The 23,999-nt window shown below is 42.7% G+C and overlaps 1 protein-coding gene across 1 annotated transcript in view; it reads left to right on the forward strand.

Annotated features, from left to right (window-relative positions):
* SLC6A5 (solute carrier family 6 member 5) overlaps positions 1-23,999 on the forward strand; it is a 426,034-nt gene that overhangs the window by 150,935 nt on the left and 251,100 nt on the right. The window contains exon 6 of the mRNA XM_069623483.1: positions 22,539-22,680. Coding sequence (XP_069479584.1) covers positions 22,539-22,680 — 142 coding nt within the window. The remainder of the gene's footprint in view (positions 1-22,538; positions 22,681-23,999) is intronic.

Below are 23,999 nucleotides of genomic sequence, written 5' to 3' on the forward strand. Positions count from 1 at the left end.
GGTTACTATTCAATAGCACTAATTTGAGGGTTACAGATGCCGGAGTTAAGGAGTGAGGTCATATTGAGACAAGAGTGAGAGGGATGGCTATAGGCCCGACAGAGAAGGCAATACAACCCCTAGAACATCCTTTGAGTCTCGGAGTGATTCTTGTGCCATCTGTGACATGAGCCACACATTTATCCCAACCAGCAATTATTTTATTACTAAATGAAGTTTGAATATTTACATTCCGTATCATGTGCTTTGCCAGTCAAACACATCCAGTTATCAACTTAAGTGCATGGGAAATATGTTATTTCTTCCCTTTAATGGAGATATTGGAACACATGTCAGTAATCAAACCCGTTTCCTCTTTGATGGCCAGAACTATGGTAGCAGCTTCTTATTGGTCTGCCACATGAACAATAATGCACATGTGTTTCGCATGTCCCTATGCGTGCAAATACTATTGTGATATTGTCCTCTTACTGACTGTTATTGGTGCTCTTTCAATGAATGAAAATAAGAATAAGACAAGATGATAGAGAGTTCCATGGGGGGGAGAAATAGATTTACCACCACACTGCACTTGTGATGAGGAACTGTGACGATTTGGGAAGATACTGAGCAAAGATTTCTAAAGGGGCGGTAGTTATGAAGACGAGATGGGAGGACGACCAGATCGGTTTCATTGAAATGTCAGTGTGCAATGTAAAGTACTTTAAACCATATACGAAATTTGCCAGGAAGCCAGTGCAATGCATGGAGTACTGATTAAATATGAGTTCTGGCGCCAGTAGAGATAAGTCTTGCTGCAGCTTTCTGAATGGATTTCTGTTTGCTAAATGATAAGTGGGCAGGCACAAGTAAGACTCATTGGAAGAATGGAAGAAGCAGGATTTGACAACCTGTTGAATCTGAGAACTGGATGAAAAAAGCCAACACGGGTTGCGACCGAAGTGTTTGTCAAGACAGAGGATGAATGGTAGACCTGGGAGTTGTTGTGATACCGGTTCCACTGTCATCAGTGCCAACGGGCTATGGAATCGCTGCTTAACCGACCAACAGTGGCTACTCAGCCAATCCTATTAGGAAGCGGTACCACAACAACCCCCAGATCGACGACATCCTCAAGAAGGATCATCAACCCTTCATCCTCTGCTTTGAAAATGTCTTTGGTCGAAACACGTGTTGGCTTTTCTCACATGCACCTGGCACACTCTGTGTCAGGACTATGGTTACTACAATTAGCAAATAAAAATGTCAATGTGTTGAACACAATTCAAGTCTTTTTGACATCCTTCAACTAGCAATCGCATCCATGGTCATAACCATATACCAGCGCCATCACTAACAAGGTTTGCCTACCCACCAGTATACAATAACCATTGGGAACTTTGGATCTTTGTTTCCCAAGCAAACCATGTGTTGGGCTGCAGGAAACAACCAATCACCCAACCAAACTAAGTGACAGCGGGGGTCTGCCATTCCTCCAAACTCCAGACCACACGACCTTCTGATCAACAGACATCCGTGATTTTAAACCACAGAGACTCAAAGAGGTTGGCCAAAACCAAGGTCCCAGCACAAAGTTTCAGATCCAACTAAGAGAACATCGGATTTGTATCTGTTGTGTTGTAAACTGTTGAACGTCATTAACTGGAAATAGTGGTCAGATAATGTTGGAGCTTCATAGCGCATCAAGATTGCCATCCAAATGTACATGATGCTGATTATCACCAGCATAAATAAAACAAGTAAAGCTGAAAGAGTGAATGAGTACGACACAAGGACAAACCCAGCAATGAAATAGTAGAGGGTAATTGCACAACTGTGAGGGACTCTGCATGGTAAAGGATACAATTTGGAGGTGTAGGCTGCAAGGAAGATGGTCTGCTTATGGCCAGAAAGAAAATAGACAAGACAAAGTAGTACCATATGGGAGAAGTCAAAAGAGATCAGGTCGGCATTCAAAATCTGGTTGTTGACAGTGTTGAAGGCATATGAGAGTTTGAGCAGAACTAGTAGTCCTACACCCCTGACATCTGAAATAAGACACAGGTCAGCAATTGTCACCAATGCAGCAGACTCAATGCTTGGGTGAAAGTCTACCTCCAATAAATTAAGCAATTCATTGACTTCTCCGAACTGTTGGAGATGGCGTGTAACATTAGTTTCAAGCATCTTAGTGAGAATAGAAAGAAGAGAGAGGGGTGTATAGCTATCTGGTGTGAACGGGTCAATAACTTTTTTTAAGCAGAGGTGAGACAATTGCAATCTAGAAAAAGAAGGCCACTTAACCAGACAAATGAGGCTGAAAGTGATTGGAGATCCAGAGTGACAGACTCTGGAAATATTTTTGAGATTTGTAATGTACATGAGGGATAGATCGATTTAACGAAGACCAAGAGATTGGACATATCAGAGGAGGTATTTGGAGGAAAGTCAATGAGAGTCAGAGTGTCAGTGACATCTGGTAAAGAAAGAGTAAAGGGTAACAGGGGTTGGGGGTCGGTGGAGTGGCCTGTGGACCACCTAGGAACACTCTCAACCCACTGAATACACAGTACACAACATCCATCAACAGACTATAAACTACCATAATGTCCACGAGTAAAATAGACATATAAATAAACCCACAGCTATTGCAAACACTCCAGGCCTCCTCAGCACCCTTTAGAATTCCTGACCTCTTAGGAGGCTTACTGTGGCTCAGCCAGCCTGCCTAACTGCTTATCTCTGCCTAAAGTCACATGCTTTCTAAGCTTTAAGACATCATCCCGTTACCTTGACCTCGGTATAAGGATAGCCTGTCCTCCTCACTTCCATCATTACACCTAGAAGACCCATGATTTTAGACTGACTACTGCACTTTATGTATGAGGATTGCCCGCAAAATGCATTTAAAGGTAAGCGGGTAGCCTCAATATTGCACCTAGAAGACAGTAGGGCAACCGGTCTATCACCCTCAGAAGATGCATTATGATAGCCTGTTTATGATGCCCAGAAGACCTATTATGGCAACAAGGCTAGTGCGCCTAGAGGACTCTCAAACAGACAACCTGATCAAACAGTGGCATTGACAACAAAGCTCCATCCAAGCCTCGAGGTGCGTATAAATGCACCACTTCAGTGGACATATGCTGCTGGCATAGCTACCCACCCACACGCATCAGAATTCAGCGACAACCTATGACAAATTTGGTCTAGCTAAGCACATAACGTTTGCCTCTTTTACACCAGACTAAGCCTCAACACCTCTGACATCAGAATACAGCGATGACCTATTACAAAAATTCGGTCCAGGTGAACACATAAAGAGTCGCTTGCACTCGCGCACTCTCCTGACCTCCCACAGCACTTTTCCACACGCCTGATCTCCTGGGTTGCTTACTGGAGCCCGCTCAGCGCATTACATTCCTTATCTTGGCCAAATGCACGCATGCATTATACACCTTTCCTGAGAATTTTCCCATACTCTGGACTTCGGTCCCTGAGAGCATTCTCATCACAAGCGCATTGAAATCATATTAATGGGAAAAAGTGCTATATAAATGATTACTACTACTACTACATTGTTAATCTGCATACAAAATCATTACTAAGAAAAATTTTCATGTCGCTAATATGTTCAAGGATGAGTTAAGCAAAGCTTCACTATTTTAGTGATTTCAGCAACCCATGTCAACTGTAGCTAATATTTATTAAAATTCACGACAGGCTCTTCAAGAGCATTCCTTTTTACGCTATGGTTCTTTTCTCTTTTTTGATTTTTGGGGTAAAATAATTGTTGGCTATTATCAAAGCGTGTGCTTGTATGACAAGCATTGATTTTATAATGCAATGGCCTGCCAATGCAATGGGGGCATAACATAGATTACCATGTATGTCAAATTAAGATAAAAAGGGGAAATTCTTTTTCAATTCAGGAAGTATTATCACCTGCACTCGTTTTCAAAGCAGAAGGCCTGGAAATGAATGCCTGGCTCATTATGATTGCTTTATGTTACTTTCCTGATATGTTAGGGGAGCGAAATATTAATTTTATGTGTGTGTATCACTTGGTAGAAAACGGGACAAATTAGTTCTTAACCATGCCAAGGTCTTTGCCTCAGCGGAATGAAACCCCTTTCACTGGAATCCAAAGGGAATCATAATTTGCTCTTCACCCATCCATAGGAATGTTTGCCCAATGGAATCTTCCCTCTTTGGTAAACTGACCTGATTTTGTAAAACTGTGTGCACTTTTCATTGTTCCCTGAACTTCTGTTCTTTGGGAGGGCTAACTGATGGATCTTTGTGTTCTTTTGGGCAGGCCATTAGTCTTCAATAGAAAACACTGGATTTCGTTTAGATGTCTGAAATACACTGTTTACTGATGCAGCCAACACGTCAATTCATACTTTATTCTGGTGGTTTTTTCTGTGATTTTTAGAAAGCTAGTATTATTCATGATGAGTGAGGAGTCAGAAATGAGAGGAAGACACACATTTGTAATATTCTCAACATCAGGCATCTTTAATAAAACAAAATGGTTGGATAAAGACCTCTCTGTGCCTATCCTAAAGAGAGTTCCCCTACCTAGGAAACTAAAACTAAAGATCAGTCTGTGTCAAGTCATTAAAATGTATCAACTGTCCTTGTGTCCAAAACATACTAATCTGACCCTCACACTAGAAATATTCAACTAAGGGTGCAAAGTAATATCCTAAACGTATACTTGCAAAAAGTTGTAGTATCAAAACAAATAAATAAATCCAATGGAAGTAATTTTCTCCAAGGAGAACTCCTTGGATCTAGAGGGTGGTTCCCTTCCCCTGGATTTAGGTAGAATTGGCGAAAGTGTTTCTTCCAAACAACAATTTCTTGAGAATGCCAAAAAAGTGTCTTTCAAGCAACAGTTCCTTTGGAATGGCAAACGTCTCTTTTCCAAACAATAATGCCTTTAGGATGACAAAAGTGTCTTTTCCAAACAATAATACCTTTAGGATGGCAAACGTGTCTCTTGCAAACAATACCTCTTTTAGGAACGAAAAGGTGTGTATTTCAAATAATAATTCCTTTGGAATGACAAAAGTGTTTCTTTAAAATAATTATTCTTTCAGGGTGGCAAAAGTGTATTTGGTATACTCCTTTGCCATGTGATTGGTAAAATAAATATCTTTACATAACGTTGATGGACCTGGTATACTGCACTGCCAGGATTCCTCTAGTAGACTCCTCGGATCCCCTGGTATACTCCCCTGCCAGGTATCTTGTTATAAACTTTGAGTGAATTACTAATTATACTCCCCTGCCAGGAATCCCCGTTTTGGGTTATGTAGATCACCTGGTATACCTCTCTGCCAGGTATTTCTCCCCCAAATGTTCACTTGCCTGGCGTATTCCTTTCACCAGGACTTCTTCTCTGATTCAATGTCTCTTATCACTACACAGTTGTATCACTTTCCCGTGTTTCTATTTGCTTGAGGTATGACTTGTTCCATCTTTCCCCCCATTGATATCCCAAATATGGGAACGTGTTCTAGTTCTGCTGCTGTGCCTATTTCTTTACCATTTACTTGCTTAGGATTAAACTTGCTCCAACTTTCCTCATATTGACATCCCACGAATGGAGATTTGTTCAAATGTTGCTTTTATACTTCATTTGTTTGGTATTCAAATATTCGTATATGTTTTGTTGGCTTACATGCCTGTCAATATGCCCTGGGGTCCCCTATGGCTTTGGGTGGACTCACTGGTGTTTTGTAATGTTCCTGACCCGTGTCATGTCATCTCGATGAAGCTTCCTCTCTAGGACAGCCTCTATTACTATGTAGACATTCCTCCGGCTCTCCCCGCAGCTTCGAGCTCACCCGCCAGCTACTCTCAGTGCCCAGGATCAAAGACTGTTGCTTTTATGTGGTCTCCGGTAACTCTTGTTGCTGCCTTTGTTCTGACGGTTCTCCAGCGATCACTGCAGTGCCTCTCAGGGTCTCGCGCCACGCCAGTAAGTAGCTCGAATAATTGCGAGCTGCCTTCTGGACCTGTCTGCCATCTCAATCTCCTCTGGTGTGGTACTTTCACACTATGCTTCCTTCTCCTGCTCTCTCTGCATCTCGAAGTGCGGACGGTATTTTTAAATGATATGATATGATATGATATGGTATTTGTAACGCGCCTATGCCCCTCACATCGCATGATCTTCCAAAACAGCTAGTCCGCTCAATCAGATTGGAGTTTTCTTCAATCTGCATCAACCCCTCACTCCTCTCCCTCACCCCAGCATCTGGGGCCTCATGTGATTTGGAGTTCACATAGTGTCTAAGGTTTCTACAGTGATAATGTTCAGAACTTTCACTTAAGAAAATATTAGAAACAGGAGATGTTAGGTTTGTGCTATATAAGTGTGAGGCATGAATCGTATCTTGACTAGAGTGATTTTCAGGAAGGGTTTTCTGGGTTTGATAAGGAGAGGGATTTGTATGATGACAACAAGTCATCCAGGATGTAGAATCTATGGGGTTTTCTTTTCTAGTAATGGAAAAATACTGCGTCTCTCCTAATGAGGTCACCACATCTCCCCGACAACCTTCTCTTCCTATGTGATCCTCCCTCATAATTCCACACCCAGGGTCAGGATCAGGAAGCGGGTGCCATCCCAACACAGGAGGAGACCTTTGACGGGGTACCAGTGATGACTCAATAGGCATCACAGTTGACGGTTGGGTCTTTACAAGTTACTCTGCGTCGGTTTCAGCTGGTGGCAATTCCCTGTCTTTATGATCTCCAGAACTGTATTTAACATATTTTTTACTTTGCTATTTCTGAGGTTTTGTAAAAAGCCCAGATGCTGAAGTGAACATAGGATTCTCAAAAATCTCTTTTGGGAATGATGTCCCCCTTTTTCTGAGAGCCCCTAAATTCTAAAATTATTTGTACAGAGACATTTGAGATGGGGTGGCATAGGGCTTTGGTTCTCGCAAGGTTATTTTGGAAAGAATTTAGAAAACCATTTAATCAATTTTCCCCTATTTGGCTTTTAGCTCTTTTATTGCTGTTGGCTGCTTCTATGTGCTACATTAAAAACACACTCTCTTTTCTTAGGTTATCGTGGATTTCTTCATTTACAAACCTACCCTCCTACCCTGGTCTCTATCATGAGGTCATACTTGCTTTTGAGCTCCTTCTTTCTGAGCATAACATTTCTGCATTAATATCTATGGGCAGAGAAAAATAAGCCAAGGTGGCTTCATGTGATCACGTGATTTCATTTATTTTGAATAACAACATGCGTCTTCTTTTCATTCTTCCTTTCCAAAATGCTCTTTGGAGCTGATACTAATAGTCCCCAGCCCCCTCTAGTGCCTCTTTCTATGTGCTGGTATGGACTTTGTCCAGTTGATTTTATTATGTACTTATTGAAAGTGTCGGCACTGGTTTGAACCTCCTTTTCCCAAGAAATATATGTCCCTGACTGGAATCCCAAGGTGAGGTCTTTGGTTACATTGTTAATTTGATTCTGAATGGGGTTACACTGCATGATAAAATACACCTTTGAATTAGTGCAATGTGGGTGATCGCTATCCATTTGGTGCCATTCCCTCTATAAAGGGTCTGTGTTCCTGAATTCCAGCAGGGCACACTGGCATTCTGATACCCATTGTTTGGATTCTGGTCTATATAGTCTAGACATAGAAGTCTTGCTGGCCTCCGTGGTTAAGCATTCAACCCTCTATGTATTGTGGTAACAAACCTCCAAAAATAGATGGCTGACGTGGCTGTTGGAGTCTAGAAGGCCATGATGGTGTCTGTTAATAACTCGGCATGGGCTCAGGAGCTGTTTCTACTCCACCCTCTGTGTATTCTTCTTGTGTCCTTTCTGTTATGAAGGGACATTTATACACCTGGGTATGGGCCAATTACCTGTGTACCTTTGGGTGATGCAATCACTCCTTTGGCTAGGATTGGTATTCTGAGTGATCACACATGTTTGACACTTTGTACTTGGAACAGAGGCACTTTTGCTTTTGTTTGCTTCCTGCACTAGAAGAAGATATATTTTTCGGAATCTCTGATAATTTTTTCAATTTGCTAGGACATTGCATTTTGACAACTGTAGTTTCCTCACATTATGGTGATTTTTGACTCTTGGTGTTTGGACTCTTCTTTTTGTCTTCATGGGTTCAGGAAGCCTGTTTAACAATCCAAGTAAAGCAACGCTATCAATATCCTGCCCGCTGAGTAACAATACACTCTGGGATAGCAGCATTTGGTACTCGATAAATCAACATGTGGTGCCCCAGCTAAGAAAGTACCTTTCAGCACATGTGGTTATTTGTGAGGTGATTGCTCGTAGAACACTAAATGCTATTGTCTTCCATTTTATTTCCTGTGGGGTTTTTAAAGGTACAAATGGTTTTCTGCTGCCCCCCATTCAAGATTTTTAACTATAAAGGCGTTGGGATTTAAAATAACTAACAAATATGGATAATGTAACATCAAACATGCATGACATAAAATCTGAATATGAATTGAGATAATTTTACATCCAATGTGGTCGTGGTTCTTTCAACGTTTTTTGTATGCTCTGAGGCGCAAATGCCTGACTATTGTAAGGTTATTAACGCTCTCAATGTCTGCCTGGTCTTTTTTGATAGTTTTGTTTTTGATCTTCGTGGGATTACCTCTCCTACGATAGTAGTATCTGCTGTATATGTTATATGCATCTGAATGGAATTCATCAGACTCAATTCTGTTTGATCTCCTACCATGTTTCCTGCAATGTAAGTCAGTCCCACGGCACAGAGATATTTTCTGTTATGCTTCCACACCTCATGTGTCTGCAGATAGTTCCTACGTGCTTTATGGTGAAAAGTCACTCTACTACAAAAATGACTTTGCACTGACTTTGCACAAGCTTTGACTTTACACTTCAAAAATACATTTGGCACAGTTCTGTGAATCAGGGTTTGTGTCGGCAGTGCAAAGTCACTTTTCAGCAGTGCAAAGTCACTTTGAACTGTGCAAACAATTCCATGAATCAGGCCCTCCATGTGTTTGGGCTGTGTGCGCTAGGGCTACTGTGTCCGGATGGGTAGCATCTAGTGATTGGGTGTTTGTTTGCAGAGGTTGTTTTCGTGGTGTATGAGTGGATTGTGTGTTTTGGTGCAGACTATGCTGATCATGAGGATCACGTGAGGTAAGTGTGGGTTATGCTGTAGAGTAGGAGTAAGGAGCGGGGGTTAGTAATTGGTGGTTTTTGTTTTGGTACCTGTTGTGTCATTGGGGGTGTCAACATTGTGCTGGTCATTGTGAGTTGAACAACCAAGGTTTCAGTCATTTTCTAAATGTGAGATGGTCCTCTATTGTCCTGATTTCCTTTGGCATTGTGTGCCATAAGTTGGTAATTAGGCGTGAGAATGCTGTTCCCCCGAATATCCTTTTTACGTATTGTTTCCTTTCGATTTGCAACTCGTCGCTGGATCATAGGTCTCTTCCTGGATGGATGATAGCAGTTGATTTTGGCCTGGAGAAATTGTCTATGTAGTGATTTGTGGGCCATGCAGAGGGCTTTGCATATGAATATGAATATGATTCACCAGGAGCCAGAGTAGGCTTCTTAGTCCTGGTTTGATGTGGTCTCTTCTGTTTAGTCTCACCTGTATTCATGCTGCAGTGTTTTGGAAGCGCTAGAGATTTTGTGTGTGTCGTTCTGAAGCTGTTTGCATAGTTCATTCTTGATAAAACTAGGGAAATGATTGTGTGGGTTCTATGTGGGAAGGATAGATAGGGCAGAATCCCTCTGATTAATCTCCGGAGGTACATGCATTTCTTTGTAATAGCGTTGACTTGTGGTTGCAGTGAGAGTCCATTGTCCATTAGAATTCTCACGTTCTTTACCACATTTCATGTCTCCAGTTATGATCCCATGCCACGTGGCTAGGTCAGTTATGAGTTGCTTGTGGAGTCCCCTGGAGGGGAGATAATTATTTCTGTTTTGGCCGGATTTAATTTGACATTGTTGGTTGTCATCCAACTGTATATGTCTGCATGGCACTTGTTGAGGGTGTCATTTGGGTCTTGAGTTGTGGCTATCTTGACAATCAGCTGTGTATCATCTGCGTATTTGTAGGGGGTCAGTCTGTGGTTCCAAATTGATGATTCTCATCAATGGGGACAAGTAAAAGTTGAAAAGGACAAGGGAGATACTGGACTCATAAGGCCCTCTGCAGGAGACTATTTTGGAGGTTGATGTAAAGCAGTGATCTTCAAACCTATTAGGCCTGGGCCCCCCGAGCAAAATGTGGGCAGGACGGGCCCCCCAAAAGTTCCAAATGGACAGTAAGTCCAAATCGCTCTGAACTAGAGCGCACTGTCACCGCACCCTGCTCCCAGTATAGTCCCTGGGCTCCCCCACCTTCTCTCCTCACAGTCTCTGGACTCCCTCATTCCACTCCTAGCCCAGTCCCTGTGCTCTCCCCACCCCATCACAGACCCAGGGCTCTCCCATGGCTCCCGCCCATCCTGCTCATACCACAGTCCCTGGGCTCCACCATCCTGCTCCCAGCACCGTCCAAGGGCCAGTGGTGGCTGATGAATGTTTTAAGTGGAGGGCCATACATATTTTTACCAGATATGCCATTGCGACTGAGCGCAGCGAGGGAGCCCAAACCAATCACGGGGGTTTCGCAGGGTTTTTCCGCCGTGAATTTGTTTTACAACATGGGTTAAAATGTTGCATTTTAGAGCATACTTTTTAAAAAAATGGGTAAAAAGCCAAACAGTTTGCTGGACATCTATGATAGATGTCCAGTAAAAAATACCATCTCTGGAGATAAAAAATAAATGAACATAAACATACCTTCTGCAGGGGCCTGCGAGTGGGTGCTGAAAGGCCCTGCTCCAGGCTGCTCTGTCCATATGTGCAAGGAGGTGCAGGAGCTCCCCCTCGCACATACAGACATGCAGTGCCCCAGCCAGAATTTCCAATGAGCTATGCAAGGCTGGCAAAGTAAAATGCCTGCAGCCTTGCATGGCTCAGTGAGCATGTGCGGCTGGGGAACCAAACTAAACTGCTAAAGTGAAACAGTGTTTCCCTTTGACAGTTCAGCCAGACCAGGAGCACTCCCTCAGGTGGAAAAATGTGCTGAAGGAGTGCTCAGTGTTTCACTGGCTAGCTCCTCCATAATGGGTGAGGGGGGCACTGGATGGACGCCCCCCCACCCATTATGGATGAGCCGCCAGGCTCGGACTGGCCTATAGGGCAATAGGGCAATGCCCATGCCAAAAATGCTAGTGTGGGCCAGTCAAAATGGGCCACTTTTCTGGCCTATGTGGGTCAGTGTGATGAGTTACTTCACTATGCAGCTAGTAGTTTTGACCATTGTTGCTGAATAAATGTTCTTTAAATATCACAATTTGCTTAAATTGAACAAGAAACCCCCCTATTAGGTACTATTCAAACAGTCTGTGACCAAAGGAATGAATATCCATTTGCAACTGCAGGACTCTTTTTCATTGGTTGCTTTGGACAGTTTCATGCTCAACTCTCATGCCCCCTGTGATGCGGCCTGGCCCCTCTAGGGGGGAGTGCCCCACAGTTTGAAGACCTCTGATGTAAAAGGTGTCAGGTAGGTTCTTTCAGTTCATTTTGTGATCAAGGAATAAAGCCATTTTAAGTCTTTTACACCATATTACTCAAGCTTTCAATTAGCGTTGTGTGTCTGATTGTGCAAATGCTGCTGGTATGTCTAGAAGTATGAGTGAAATTATGGTATTGTTGTCTGTGTTTATTTTTAGGTTGTCCCATATTGATAGAAGCATTGATTCTGTTTCTCTCTTCGGTCTGAAGCCGACTTGTGAGTGGTCGATTAATCCATTTGTTTCTACATAGTTGAGTAGATTTCTCCAATATTTTCACTGGGTATAGCAGGTTGGATATCGATCTATAGTTGCTGGGGGTCTTCTGCGCTTTCTGTTTCCTTTTTAATTAGAGGTTGGATTATGCTGATTTGAGAGATTTCGGTACATCTCCTCTGTTCAGTGATTGATTCATCATCAGGCTGAAGTGTGTTGCTGAGGTGTTGTGTTTGAGGATTTCTCTGTAGTTGCTTGGTGGACAAGGGTCGCTAGGGGATCTGGCGAGGTTGGTTTCCTTTATTAGTGCGGAGAACGATTCTTCGTCTATTGGTTCGACCCGTTAGAGGATTGTTGTGATTGGTGGGTCATTTGTTGTTGGTGGTCCTGTGGTTGTGTTTCTAGTTGTGCGGTTTACTTGGATGGTCAGTAGAATTGTTTCTATGTTTGTTCGAAGGTAGCTGGTGATGTTGTCGCATAGTGCTTGTGAGGGGATGGCGCCTTTATTGCGGAGTGTGGGATTTTTGATTTGTTTGATGAATTTGAAGAGTACCTTCTGTGGGTTATTTGCCGATAGAATCCTTGTGGAGTAGTATGCATTTTTTGCTTTGAGGTCTGAAAACCTGTATATTCTGAGTTGTCTTTGGTATTATATTTTGTCTGGTTAATTGCAATGGTTTCTCCATATTTGTTCCAGTTTGTGGTTGTTTTTCATAGTTGTCTCAGCTCTTCTGGGAACCATCTTGCTGCTATTGTTTTTGCTGTTGCTTTAAATGGTTGTGAGGGTACAAGATGGTCTAAGGCCTCAGTGATCCATGGTTTGAATATTTTTTCTGCTGAGTCCGGGGTCAGTCTTTCCAACTCATTGGGGTTTGGTTGAGTCAATTCCAGCAGTTCTGTTAAGGGTTCCAAGTCCATGTTTTTCCAGTTTTTCTTCCATATGGTGTGAAACCAGTATCAGGTGGTGATCACGCCATACAATTGGTATTGGTGGGGCAGATTCACAGAGTCCCTCTCTGCAGAAGATTGCATCCAGGGTGTGTCCAGCATCATGGATTGATCTGTTGACTGTTTGCTTTAAATGAAGTGTTTCAAGAACGCCACACAGCAAATTACGTGTGGTTTCATTCTCTCTTTCAAACCAGACTTGTAGGTTGTCATTGTAGATGGAGAGGCTGGGGAAGGCATCAGCGAGTTGCGTTGCATAGTTCGGGTTGTAAGAAGGTGGTCTGTAGATCAGGAGTAATACTATGTTTGGTTATGCATTGATGCTTTGTTCCAGTTTTTGATGATGTAGGGTGTATTGATGGTTGCAAAATCAAGTTTGCCTCTGATTTTTATCCTTTATCTGGGTTTTTTCTGAGATGTTTTCCGGGTTGCTCAGGGTTGCATTTTGATGTGTTCGGCTTTGTGTTCAGATGGAATCCTGTTTTAGCTGGGTTCCTGTCAGTCGGTTGTATGCCTGTTGTCTGTTATCTATTGGGTTGGGGTTGTGGGTGGAGAGATACAGAGCAAAGTATTCTGTGCTTGTTCTTTTTTTGGTCTGTATCCTTATTTCATTTAGTGGTGTCCTTGCTATGTTCCTCTGAGTTGTGAGTTCTGGTGGGTAATTTTTGTCTTGCTCCGTTAAGATCTCCCTCCTGTTTCTGTTTTTTGTGGTATGCCGGTGTTGTACTTGTATATATTTTTTGTAGAATTCATCTTGTAGATTTCTGGAGGGGGCTGATGTCTTCTAGTGTCAGTTTTCCTTGGATTCCTTTTGAGTTTGTGGTGTATTTCTGCTGTTTCCAGTGTGCATGTCCTCTTGGATATTGTATTTCCTGATGCCCAGTGGAGTTTCTTTGGTTTCCCTGTTTCCTTGTGCTGGAGGCTTCCTGGTTTTCCCTTCTGTTAGGTTGTTTGTTTGTTGTTTCTTGTTATTTGTTGTTACCAGGGGCATATGCCTTTCTGGATAGTTTGCTTCCTGATCTCCAGTGGTGCGTCTTTATTTTCCCTCTTTTCTACAGGCTTGCATCTCCCTGTATTTTTCTTGATATTTTCTTGTTTTGTGGTATCCTTTTGAATTCGCTGGATTTGTTTTTTTATGGTTGGTTGCTTGTTTTCTAGGGGTGCGTGCCCTTTGAGACTGTTGTTACTTGGTTCCAGCAATAACTCTGCTTTGTTTTTCAGTTAATGTAGGTTGGGGTTGAGAGCTGACTTCTGTCGGGTTCACACTTGTGTCCTTCGGATGAGATCTTCTTGTGTGTGAATCTACAGTGATGCTGTAATATTTACACCGTGTACACAATTACGAAAGCCTTGCTGCAGTGCCCTTTTGTTTGTTTCGTGTTGTAGGCCTGTGTCATCCTTCGGATTGATCTGTTCTTGAGTGGGTCCAACACTGCTAGAGTCCGTGCTACTTACCTTAATTAGATCTGGGTTGGCGATCGGTTCACGTGGTGTGCTAGGTGGTTTTATGTGTGGCCAGGTTAGCTTTGAGTTATTCTGTTTGGGGAAACGTTATGGTTGCATGTACCTAAATGCAGTGTAGGCCTCCACTGATAGGGTTTGTGCTGCTTACCTTGACCAGAATGAGTGTTTCTGAGAGGTTTACCTGGTTTTAGCATTGGCTATGTTTTGTTGGTTTGGTTGGTTACACTCTATGCTGTATTCTGGTTTCTGGTCTGTGTTGAGCTGTTCAGTTCAACACAATGGAAGACCAAAAAGTGCAGCACGATTCAATACGGTGGGAGATCAACTGTGCAGCACGGTTCAGTGCAGTGGGAGTCCAGAGGAAGGAAGCAGTACAGTTCACTACAGTGGAAGACCCAATGAAAGGTGAACTACGGTTCAATATAGTGGGGATATAGGGGAGGGCGCAGTACAGTTCAATACAGTGAGAGTCCAAAAACGCAGAACTGTTCAATGCATTGGAAGATCAACTGCGCTGCATGGTTTGGTACTGTGGGAGACCAAATAGAAATCCTCCCAGAATCAAAATATACCATGTGTGCAATGTATTCTTAAAGTAAAAAAAATACACTTTGCGCAAAATAGTCTTGGATTCAGAATATTCACTGTGTGCGGAGTATATTTAATATTACTCTGTGCAAAAGAAACTTATATTAAAAAACACACTGTGTGCAAGTTATAAGTAGATTCAAACATGCACCTTGTGTCAAAATAGACCTATTGTCAAAGTATACACTGTGTGCAAGGTATTCCTAAAGTCAAAAAATAATGCCTGCAAAATAGACCTATATTCACTGTGTGCAAAGTATATTTATAGTTAGCACATACACTGTATTCAAACAGACCTAGATTCAAAATATCCACTGTGTGTAAGGTATTCTTAAAGTCAAAACATACAATTTGTGCAAAATAGACCTATATTCTAAATGTATACTGTGTTCAGAGTATATTTAAAATCAACGCATACACTCTGTGAACAATAGACCTAGATTCAAACATGCACTGTGTGCCAAAATAGACCTATATTCAAAGAATACACTTGTTCAAGATATTCTTAAAGTCAAAAAATACTTTGCAAAATAGATCTAGATTCAAAATATACACTGTGAGTAAAGTATATTTAAAATCAAAACATACAATGTATGCCAAGTAGGTCTGGATTCAAGATATACACTGTTTGCAAAATAGACCTGGATTCAAAATATTCTCTGTGTTCAAAGTATATTTATAGTCAACACATACACTCTATTCAAAGCAGAACTAGATTCAAAATATACACTTTGTGTAAGGTATTCTTAAAGTCAAAACATACAATCTGCCTCATCACGATATTGGCGGTAAGGAGGAGAATGAGGCAGAGCAGGAAGAAGGCGGTTGGAGAGAAGTGACCAAAGATAAAGAGCGATAGAAAGAGAGAGAGAGAGAGAGAGAAAGAGAGAGAGAGAGAGAGAGAGAGAGAGAGTGAAAGAAGCGGGAGAGAGAGAGAGCGTGAGAGAGAGGCAGACAGAGGGAGGCAGAGCCTGGATAAGAAGGTGGTAAGGGGAAATCGAAGAAGTGAGGTGGTTGGGGAGAGATCTAAAGGAGGAGAAGGACTAAGAAGTACAGAGGAGGTTGGACGTGACATCAAGGTAAGATGTGAAGGAATGTGATGAGTAGGATGCTGGATGTGACAAGGGAGATGTGAAGAAGTGTGTTATGGAGGAGGCTGGAGTTGATATTGGAAAGAGAGACGGAGGACTGTATGAAGTAGCAGGCTGGGGTAGAAGGTGAGGGAGAGGAGGAACACCAGGAAGGCATTGGTGACAAATGCAGCCAAGAGCCGGAAGAGTGTGCTAAGGAGGAGGTCAAGAGAGGGGTTCTGGAGGAGAAGAGGGATATCAAAGAGGAGGATGGAGGAGAAGGGAGGAGCAGATACACCCAAAGACTGAGGGATGTAACAGGACAAAGGGTGGAGGTGTGAGCACATGAAGAAGTAAAGAGATATGAGAGAGCAGGAGGTGAAAGAAAAGCCCCCTTTTGCACAAGACCCTTGTGACTCATCATAAAGGCAGGCGAGGATGGGTTGTTGGGGATTGGAGTCGGGGCTCTAAAACAGGGAGGAGTAGAAGGCACCTAGACCAAATCTACAGAGAAGCTCAGCTAGCCATTCCCCTGGTGGAAGCACTGGTACACATCCCACTATCATCTAGCCCTAAACTTCTACTGCTGTCGATGCCTCACATGAAAATGTTCTTGGGTCCCTTACAGCAAGGCGAAGGCTCTCCCAGGAGTTGAGTATGCTAAGCGAAGGACTTACATCTCTAGAATAAAGCACCAAGAAAGAAGTGCATGGCCACGCAAGCCTGTGAGTGATTAGAAAGTGTCTAAATATCACAGGAAGGGATCTCCAGATACAATACCTAGAAACATGCTGCTTAAAGGGAAGTCAAAACAATCCTGTTTTTGAATACCTGCCTTTGCTCATGAGAAACCACCATGTTGATTTCCAGTGTTAGAAAGGGAAGTCTATCAAGGATACTGGAAGTCCCTTCAAGTTTTTATTCAATTTTTCCCAATGTTGTTAATGCAATTTATAAAGCTCTGTCCATCTGATGTTGAACCTGCTCCACTTTGTGAGAGGTGGCACATTGCTAGTGCCGGTGGTAATGTTGGTGGTAATTGCTACTGACAGGAATTAAATATTTGAAAGAAAACTTTCAAAATGGGGATATTCTACAATGCAGCAGAACCTGTGCTTCACCTAATGTTTCATGCAATTCATGTTTAGCTATTTGATTTAGTGAGGAGCTTGTTCCAAGGACATTTGTTGCTGTTAGTACTTCTTGAAAATGAATTGTTGTCTATGGATTAGCACAGTAAAGAAAGGAAGATGGGATTTTGCGAGAACATTGGGAGCTAATGTTCATTTTTCCATGCTAAAAATGAAATCATGTACCCAGCTGTGACCATCTACTGACATCCCCAGTAGTGGCCCTGTAGTGGCATCAGGGCAGGTTCAAAGGTCAGATAGAGATTGAATTTTAATTGTATGCACCTCTGGTTTTAAATATCATAGTTGTGTACCTCAGAAGTCTGGTGGCAGTTGATAAAAACTAAATATAAGCCAAGTCTTGTTTTGAGATGGTGGCTGCTGAGATTACACAATTATACAACCACAAGCATTTCATGTTATTTTATTGTTATGCATGTAAACAGTAGCTAACTATTTACAGGGCCTGGTTTATAACAGGCTATCTGGGTAGACTGTACCCAGAACAACCTTTTTGGCCCATCCAAGAAGCCTTTCCCTTGATCCCCTCGGAAGGCTTATCTCATCCCCAGGGAATAGGAAACAATCCTGGAGTTCAGCAGGGAACTGGTATGTCAAAGGCAGCCCTGAAATTACAATGCCCGTCTCTCATCATGGTACTGATAACTGGAGTCTTTTTTAATGTAGCTAGGGGGTGGGTTTTATGTGGCCCAGGAGAGATCTTCAGTTCACAGAAGAGTTTTACCATTTTGGATTTTGCTATGGTTCCCAAACTTTGTGTCCACCTCTACACTTCCTGCAGACAAAGCACTTTCAGTATGACATCAGAAGACAAAGGACATTTGTAACAACCGCCTGTTTTCAACCCTTGACAACAAACTTGCCCTGGACCTATTCAATGTTGCATTTTGTCTATTTTAGGGGGATCACTCCTCTTAGTTCATTGATCTTTGAACATGGCTTGAGGAATTCACTGGAACCTGTTTGGGGGTAGGGCCCACTCCAAAGAACTCTTCCTGAGAGTTTGAAACCTTCCCTATCCATCTACAGGGTGTATTTGGGATAACTAAGTGCCTTGACAAAGCCTACTGCAACTGAGATATTGGTAACCAGGACACTGCTCACTGGAGGTGAGAGAACAATGTAAGTACTTTATGCAAACATTCCTTGTTGGGAAGTTCAGAAGAAATCAAGGACGGGGTCTTTCAGCATCCAAGCAACCAAGGAAGCTAACCCTGGCTTTCCCTGCATCTTCAAACTGCCTTGATGCCGGTTTGAGATCCTTCAACGCAATCCAAGCTGCTGCAAGGGACTGACCAGAGTCATGTTCAACCTTGATGTTCAAAAGCCTCCACATCTCTGAGTTTCGGTTGACGCCAAAGCTCCACTGTGTGTGCATATGAGACCTTCTGAGGGCTTGATTCTCAAGCTGGCGCAGTGAGCGTGCTAAAGAGCATGAATCGCTGCACCAAATGAGGTCGCCCAGGCTCCGGGGTGTCCTCGTAGTGCACGACAGTGCACCATCGTCATTGCACCTGTTTTTGGGCACAACAGGCGCATGCAGAAATCTCGGCAGCACTTTCGTTATTTTACGAAAGTCCTGCTGAGACCCCTTCATAGTTTAATACATTTTGAACCTGCCTTGTGGGGGTCAAGAGTTGTTAAAAACACATCAGGATTCTGATTTCCAAAAAGCACAGAAACACAAGGCAGAATGGGGTTGTAGAGTTGTTAAAACCCCACCAGGATTCGAATTTACCAAAAAGCGAGGAAATCAATTAAAGAGAAAGGATATAGTAAGGTATAGAAAGGCAGAAGGGCATAGGCACACAGGCACAATTGTATGAATTAATAAGAAGGTGTACCGCCTTTCTGTGGCACTCCTCCACAATACGCACCAAAATGGTACTGTATACGTGCGCCACTTTAGCCCACATTTAAAAGTGGAGGAGTGCCACAAGAATACCTGTCTTAAGTGGCAGGTTACGAATGCGGCAGTTGCTAGGTTGGTTTCCCACCCATCCTAGCAACCACCACATATATTCCGAAAGTGGCACATTCATACTGACTTCAGAAGAATGCTCCACCTGCAGAATAGGTGTTAATTACCAAAAAATGTTGTTACCACTTTCTACGAGATTTTCGGTAATTAGGACCCACTTAAGAATCGGGGCCTGAGTCTTCTAGCATCCCCACCTTGCCTAGTTACCAGCCTCTTCGAGCTCCAAGTTGTTTCTGCTTCACTACCATGATGTTCTGTTGAGCCAGTTGAGCCCGGTTGTTGCTAAAGCAAATCCCTGCTTTTCCACGCTCAAGTTTGTTTAGTCTTCTAGCTCTGCTGACTAATTTTCGTTGCCAAACAACATGACATTTTTGGAACCCATTGTTAACACTCCCTGACTCAACCCCAGCCTGGCACTTACACTGGACATCTTGGCTTAACACTGTCAAGCACAGAAAGTCCTGTCCCCCTGCTCTACCTTAAAGTACTGCAGTAAGGTTGAAGCCACCTTCTCTACATTTTGAAAGACATATATTCATCAACTTTGACATTTAGCTGCTGACATCTTTGCCTGAGCATCCCTGTCTGGCAACCTCGGGTGCCAATTTAATTTAAAGTCTGCTTTCTCTGTGTTTTCCTTTGCAGGGGTGGGCCAGTAATGTTATTAGTTGCATGCATTTTTGTTACTTTAATTAAAGATCCTATTTTTTATAGAAACTTGGTTGGACCTTCTTTTATTTTGGTATGCTGTACTATTGTTGTTTGGATTGCTTCTGTACTAGCTCACACCCCTCCTGAAGAATATAGCCTGTACTCAACCTGCCCTACCATAAACTACGAAGGAGGTACACCTGTGGGGCTGTGCCTGTTTCTCCTTTGTGATTGGAATTGCTGCTTGTTTAGAATTAGTGTGGGGCCGAGTAGGGACTTTCGCAAATTACTCATCCCTTTACTCCTGCAGAGCAGTAGAGATTTCATTGCATAGGTGGGACTTGGTGTCATCCTCCTTCTCCCCAGAACTGGGATAGGTTTTGGGGATTTAAAAAAGAAACTCTTGTGGACTGGGTGACAGAGGGTGAAATTCTGGGACAGTCCCGGCAAACCAGAATGTCTGGTCATCCTAGCAAAGATGGACTCACTTGTTAGCCCGTCGGTGTCGTAGGTCAGCTGTTGGGCATGGACTTGCTTCCTGGCAGTGCTTGATCAGGGTGCCCGTCACATTGACCGGCACACTGCTCCAGAGCTGGCAGAAAAAAATGCCACAATGGAAGAGTAGGGGAGGAGAAACTGGGGGAGGTGGTGGAGAGTGGCAGGAACCCTAGTGTTTTCTTGATTTTGGGAGGGGACCAAGGGAGAGTTGGGAGAGGTTGGCAGGATATACGTCATTTATTGTCCATCACTTTTGTTTCTCTTATCTCTACCCACTTAGCTAGTAGAAAAGGGAAATAAGAGAGTGATGGGGGCCTACACAATGTCAAATTGCAGATGGGCACGTATTAACAATTACGTACATTCCTCTTCAGCGTTCGAAATACCATTCTAGCCAACTCTTTTGTTTCTATCAGATGTGACTTGGAACCCCTCTGTAGAATAAATCCCGCCTCTTGATAGCTACACTCTGCAATTCTATGTGTGTTGGTGTTCAGCCATCATAGTTAGTTACTGGGAAGGTATATTTAAAATGGCTGTCTTATTCCCACTCGTATATATCACTCTGCATAGCATTTTGAAGCTATGTGTTTTTCATGGGAAAACATTTTCAATGATTTTTCCATTTGTTGTGTTAAGCACTCCAATACCAAAAATGATATAGTAGTTATTTACTGTATTCTCGATAGGCCCATGCTGGGGTCTTATTGCATAACATGCATTAGTGTACCACTACGTATTCAATCCTCTCTCCTGATGCCACTCATTTGCATAAGAGAATGTCCTATGCAACTGAGGGTGGCCCATCCTCTGCTCTGCAGCTGGCTTGATCCTTGGCCGAATTACTTATGCGTCAGAAGCAGAGCTGGTGCTGCCATAGATAAACCCCTTGCTGTATTTGTTTTCAGGGTGGCAGCGATAGCAGCAGGTCGGCGGGTGTGGGGTCTGCGTGTTCTGGGTGGCCTTTCTTTATTCTGTCATGCTCATGAAGGCCACCGCACCAGCTGCCCGCAACTGGGCCAGATATGGCAGTTTCCTGTTCCCCCGAAGGCCCACTTGCCAACACTTAGAGTTTTGTTTTTCCGATTGTAAATGTAAATGTTGGCCTACATGTCCCAGGTTGCACTAGGAAAACCCACGACAGGCTCGAGGTGTCACGCATTGAATGGGGAAACTTGGAAACTATGTAATCTCCAACAAAATCTTTTTTAGCACATTTACACACAACACCTTTTTGAAGGAAATTTAGAAAAATGTATGCTTAAAACAGATGCTTTTGTGAGATACTTTACTGGACTTTTTGGTTAACATGATTAAACCAGATTAAAATCTACTCTTGTGCATTTCATCACATTTAGCAGACACGTTTGACTCTCTTGTAACAAAGTAAAAGTAGTTAAATACAGAGGCGTAGCCAGGATTGTCTAGCAAGTGGGGCCTGAAGCTCATGTAGTTGGGCCACCGCAGTGACATTAACATCTGTAAATGCCCACACAGTGCTGCTGAGTGGCCCTTGTCCGCCGAGGCCCTGCAGCATCTCCGCCTCTGGTTATGTCTGCGATGCACAGGTGACGTATTGATTATTAAAGAAAGTTATGTTCATTAAAAGTTGAAACTCCATATAAACTTATCCTGCAACTCACAAAAGCCATGCAACAAATCTCACAATATTGTCCAATGAAAGGGCAGAGTTTGTATTAATTTGGTATCACCCCTATTTCACTGCAGCCCTTTCTCCACCTTTGGTTGTGGGACATTTGACTGCTTTTTATCGTGGTAGTTGGGGGTGGATAGTGAGTGAAATAGTGACATTGTGGGAGTTGGGCAGTAAGGAGGGTGGTGTGGTAGGGTGGTGCTCTGACCTCCCCATTAAAGATGCAGTTGTAGAATATGGTAAAATGTCCTATGAGGTGAGTTGACACAGCTCCATGAATTTGCCATGCAGTTCTCTGATAGAATGTGTCATAAGGTTGGGCTCAATAATTCACCCAACATCTAGTTGGGTTTTGCTGAATGAGCAAGAACTATCCAAACAACGTGGACTGAAATTCATTATTTGTAAATACTCCTCATGCATGGCCTTGTGGCTGGATCACGAACCTGATAAGATTGTACTCTTTGCTTCGTTGAGTGAAGCCGAAATGTGACCAGTTATTTTTATTGTTCGTAATCACAAGCCAGATTACCTTTCTTAAATCCACTGACTGACTTTCTGCCAACATTGTTTCTGCCTTAACATGTTAATGCAACTTTCTTGTGAAATGATGACTTGATTTTGGTTTCGATTAATTGCTGATAGAATGACCCCATGAGTCCAGGACAACATCAAGTATATCCTTCATTTCATGTCAAGTCTTCTTTTAACAGATTCATGCATAATTGTCGATCACCCGCGAATTCTGATCAAGAACAGCACATTCTGTATGGCTGAATACCCTAACTTGACGATGGTTAATTTCACCAGCCAAGCCAACAAAACCTTTGTCAGCGGAAGTGAAGAGTATTTCAAGTAAGACGAATATGTTATTGGGAATCGCCCGCAAAGAGAGAACAACATGCCTTTTAATCCACAGTCGTTGACCTGCAAATATTTCTAGTTAAAGAGTTGTGCGAACACCCATATTATCATAGGGTGCAATTCTAGTTCTGTGTGTAGGGTGCAAAACTAAGGAATTACTTTTGTGTTCTCAAAAACACCAAATGGAAATGTACATTGCATGGTGCATGAATAAACAGGGACATAGAAACTTTCTCTTTTTTGCGATGCTATTTTAATGTGCATGACTTGGTCCTCTTTGGCATGATATTTTCAACATAGGAGAACATACATCTTTGAAGGCCCTTTTTAACAGTACTCTAATTCTAACAATCAGAAAATAACACCTGTGCACCACTAATGCTAGTCAGTGGTTGCAGGTGTGTCATGTACTTGTGGCCACCCAACAGTGACCTGATTGTGTGATCTTAAATCCACAGCAGAGACCGTCAATGGATGGATTTGATATCCGGGATGAAGTAACAGACTTGATAGCACGTGGGTCCTTAGGGGATGCCACGAGCATTTCATTTATTTATGATACCCCAGGAAGGTAGATAGGCTGTGTTGATGACCTCCATTTTGGGGAGCATTGTTGCATTTTTAAAAGTTGAGTCTTCTTTTGTTGCACACTATAAAACCCATGAAGGGCTCTTGAAGCTAACAAGAGGCACTCTTTTAAACTGGTCATTAATAATCTGTAGAAGAAGATGTTACTCTCCAATGCCAGCATATGCAAAGAAGACGACAGGAAACCGCTTGTCCAGTGGCATGTTATTCTAACAAATGCAATTGACATACAGGACTACGTATAAATTAAGCTTTGTTTTACCCACAGCTGTATGCTGAGGATACAGTAGCATTCAAACAGGCCACTGTTTGTTTCAGCTAGTACAGTATTTGAGAGTTTATTCCATAGTTCATCATAAGAATTTGTCCTACAGCAGGGGTTTGGCTTGCTATATAGTGCACCGTTGCACTATGTTCATATGAAGCAAGATGGTTTGTCATGGGATTAATCGATAACATTGCTGATTCATGAAATCCTGTGCCTGGGAACTGTGGAAATTCATATCATATTGAAGACATTTGCATGAGGTTCTGCTTGAGGTCATGCAGCTCTGGCTCTGGCCAATGAAACGATTCTCGTTTGGTTGGTTTTAGGAGCAAGCGTCGTGGTCCCGATAATGACTGTCTCATGTCAGAAAGGGCATCGCAGGGTCAGACTTTGTATCTAGGGCCCATATGTGAGTTTCAAAACCAATGGGACAGCTTTTAGAGATTTCGAAGTA

The sequence above is a fragment of the Ambystoma mexicanum genome, chromosome 11 (assembly GCF_040938575.1).
Source record: "Ambystoma mexicanum isolate Mex_15411 chromosome 11, UKY_AmexF1_1, whole genome shotgun sequence".
NCBI classification, from domain to species: Eukaryota; Metazoa; Chordata; class Amphibia; order Caudata; family Ambystomatidae; genus Ambystoma; species Ambystoma mexicanum.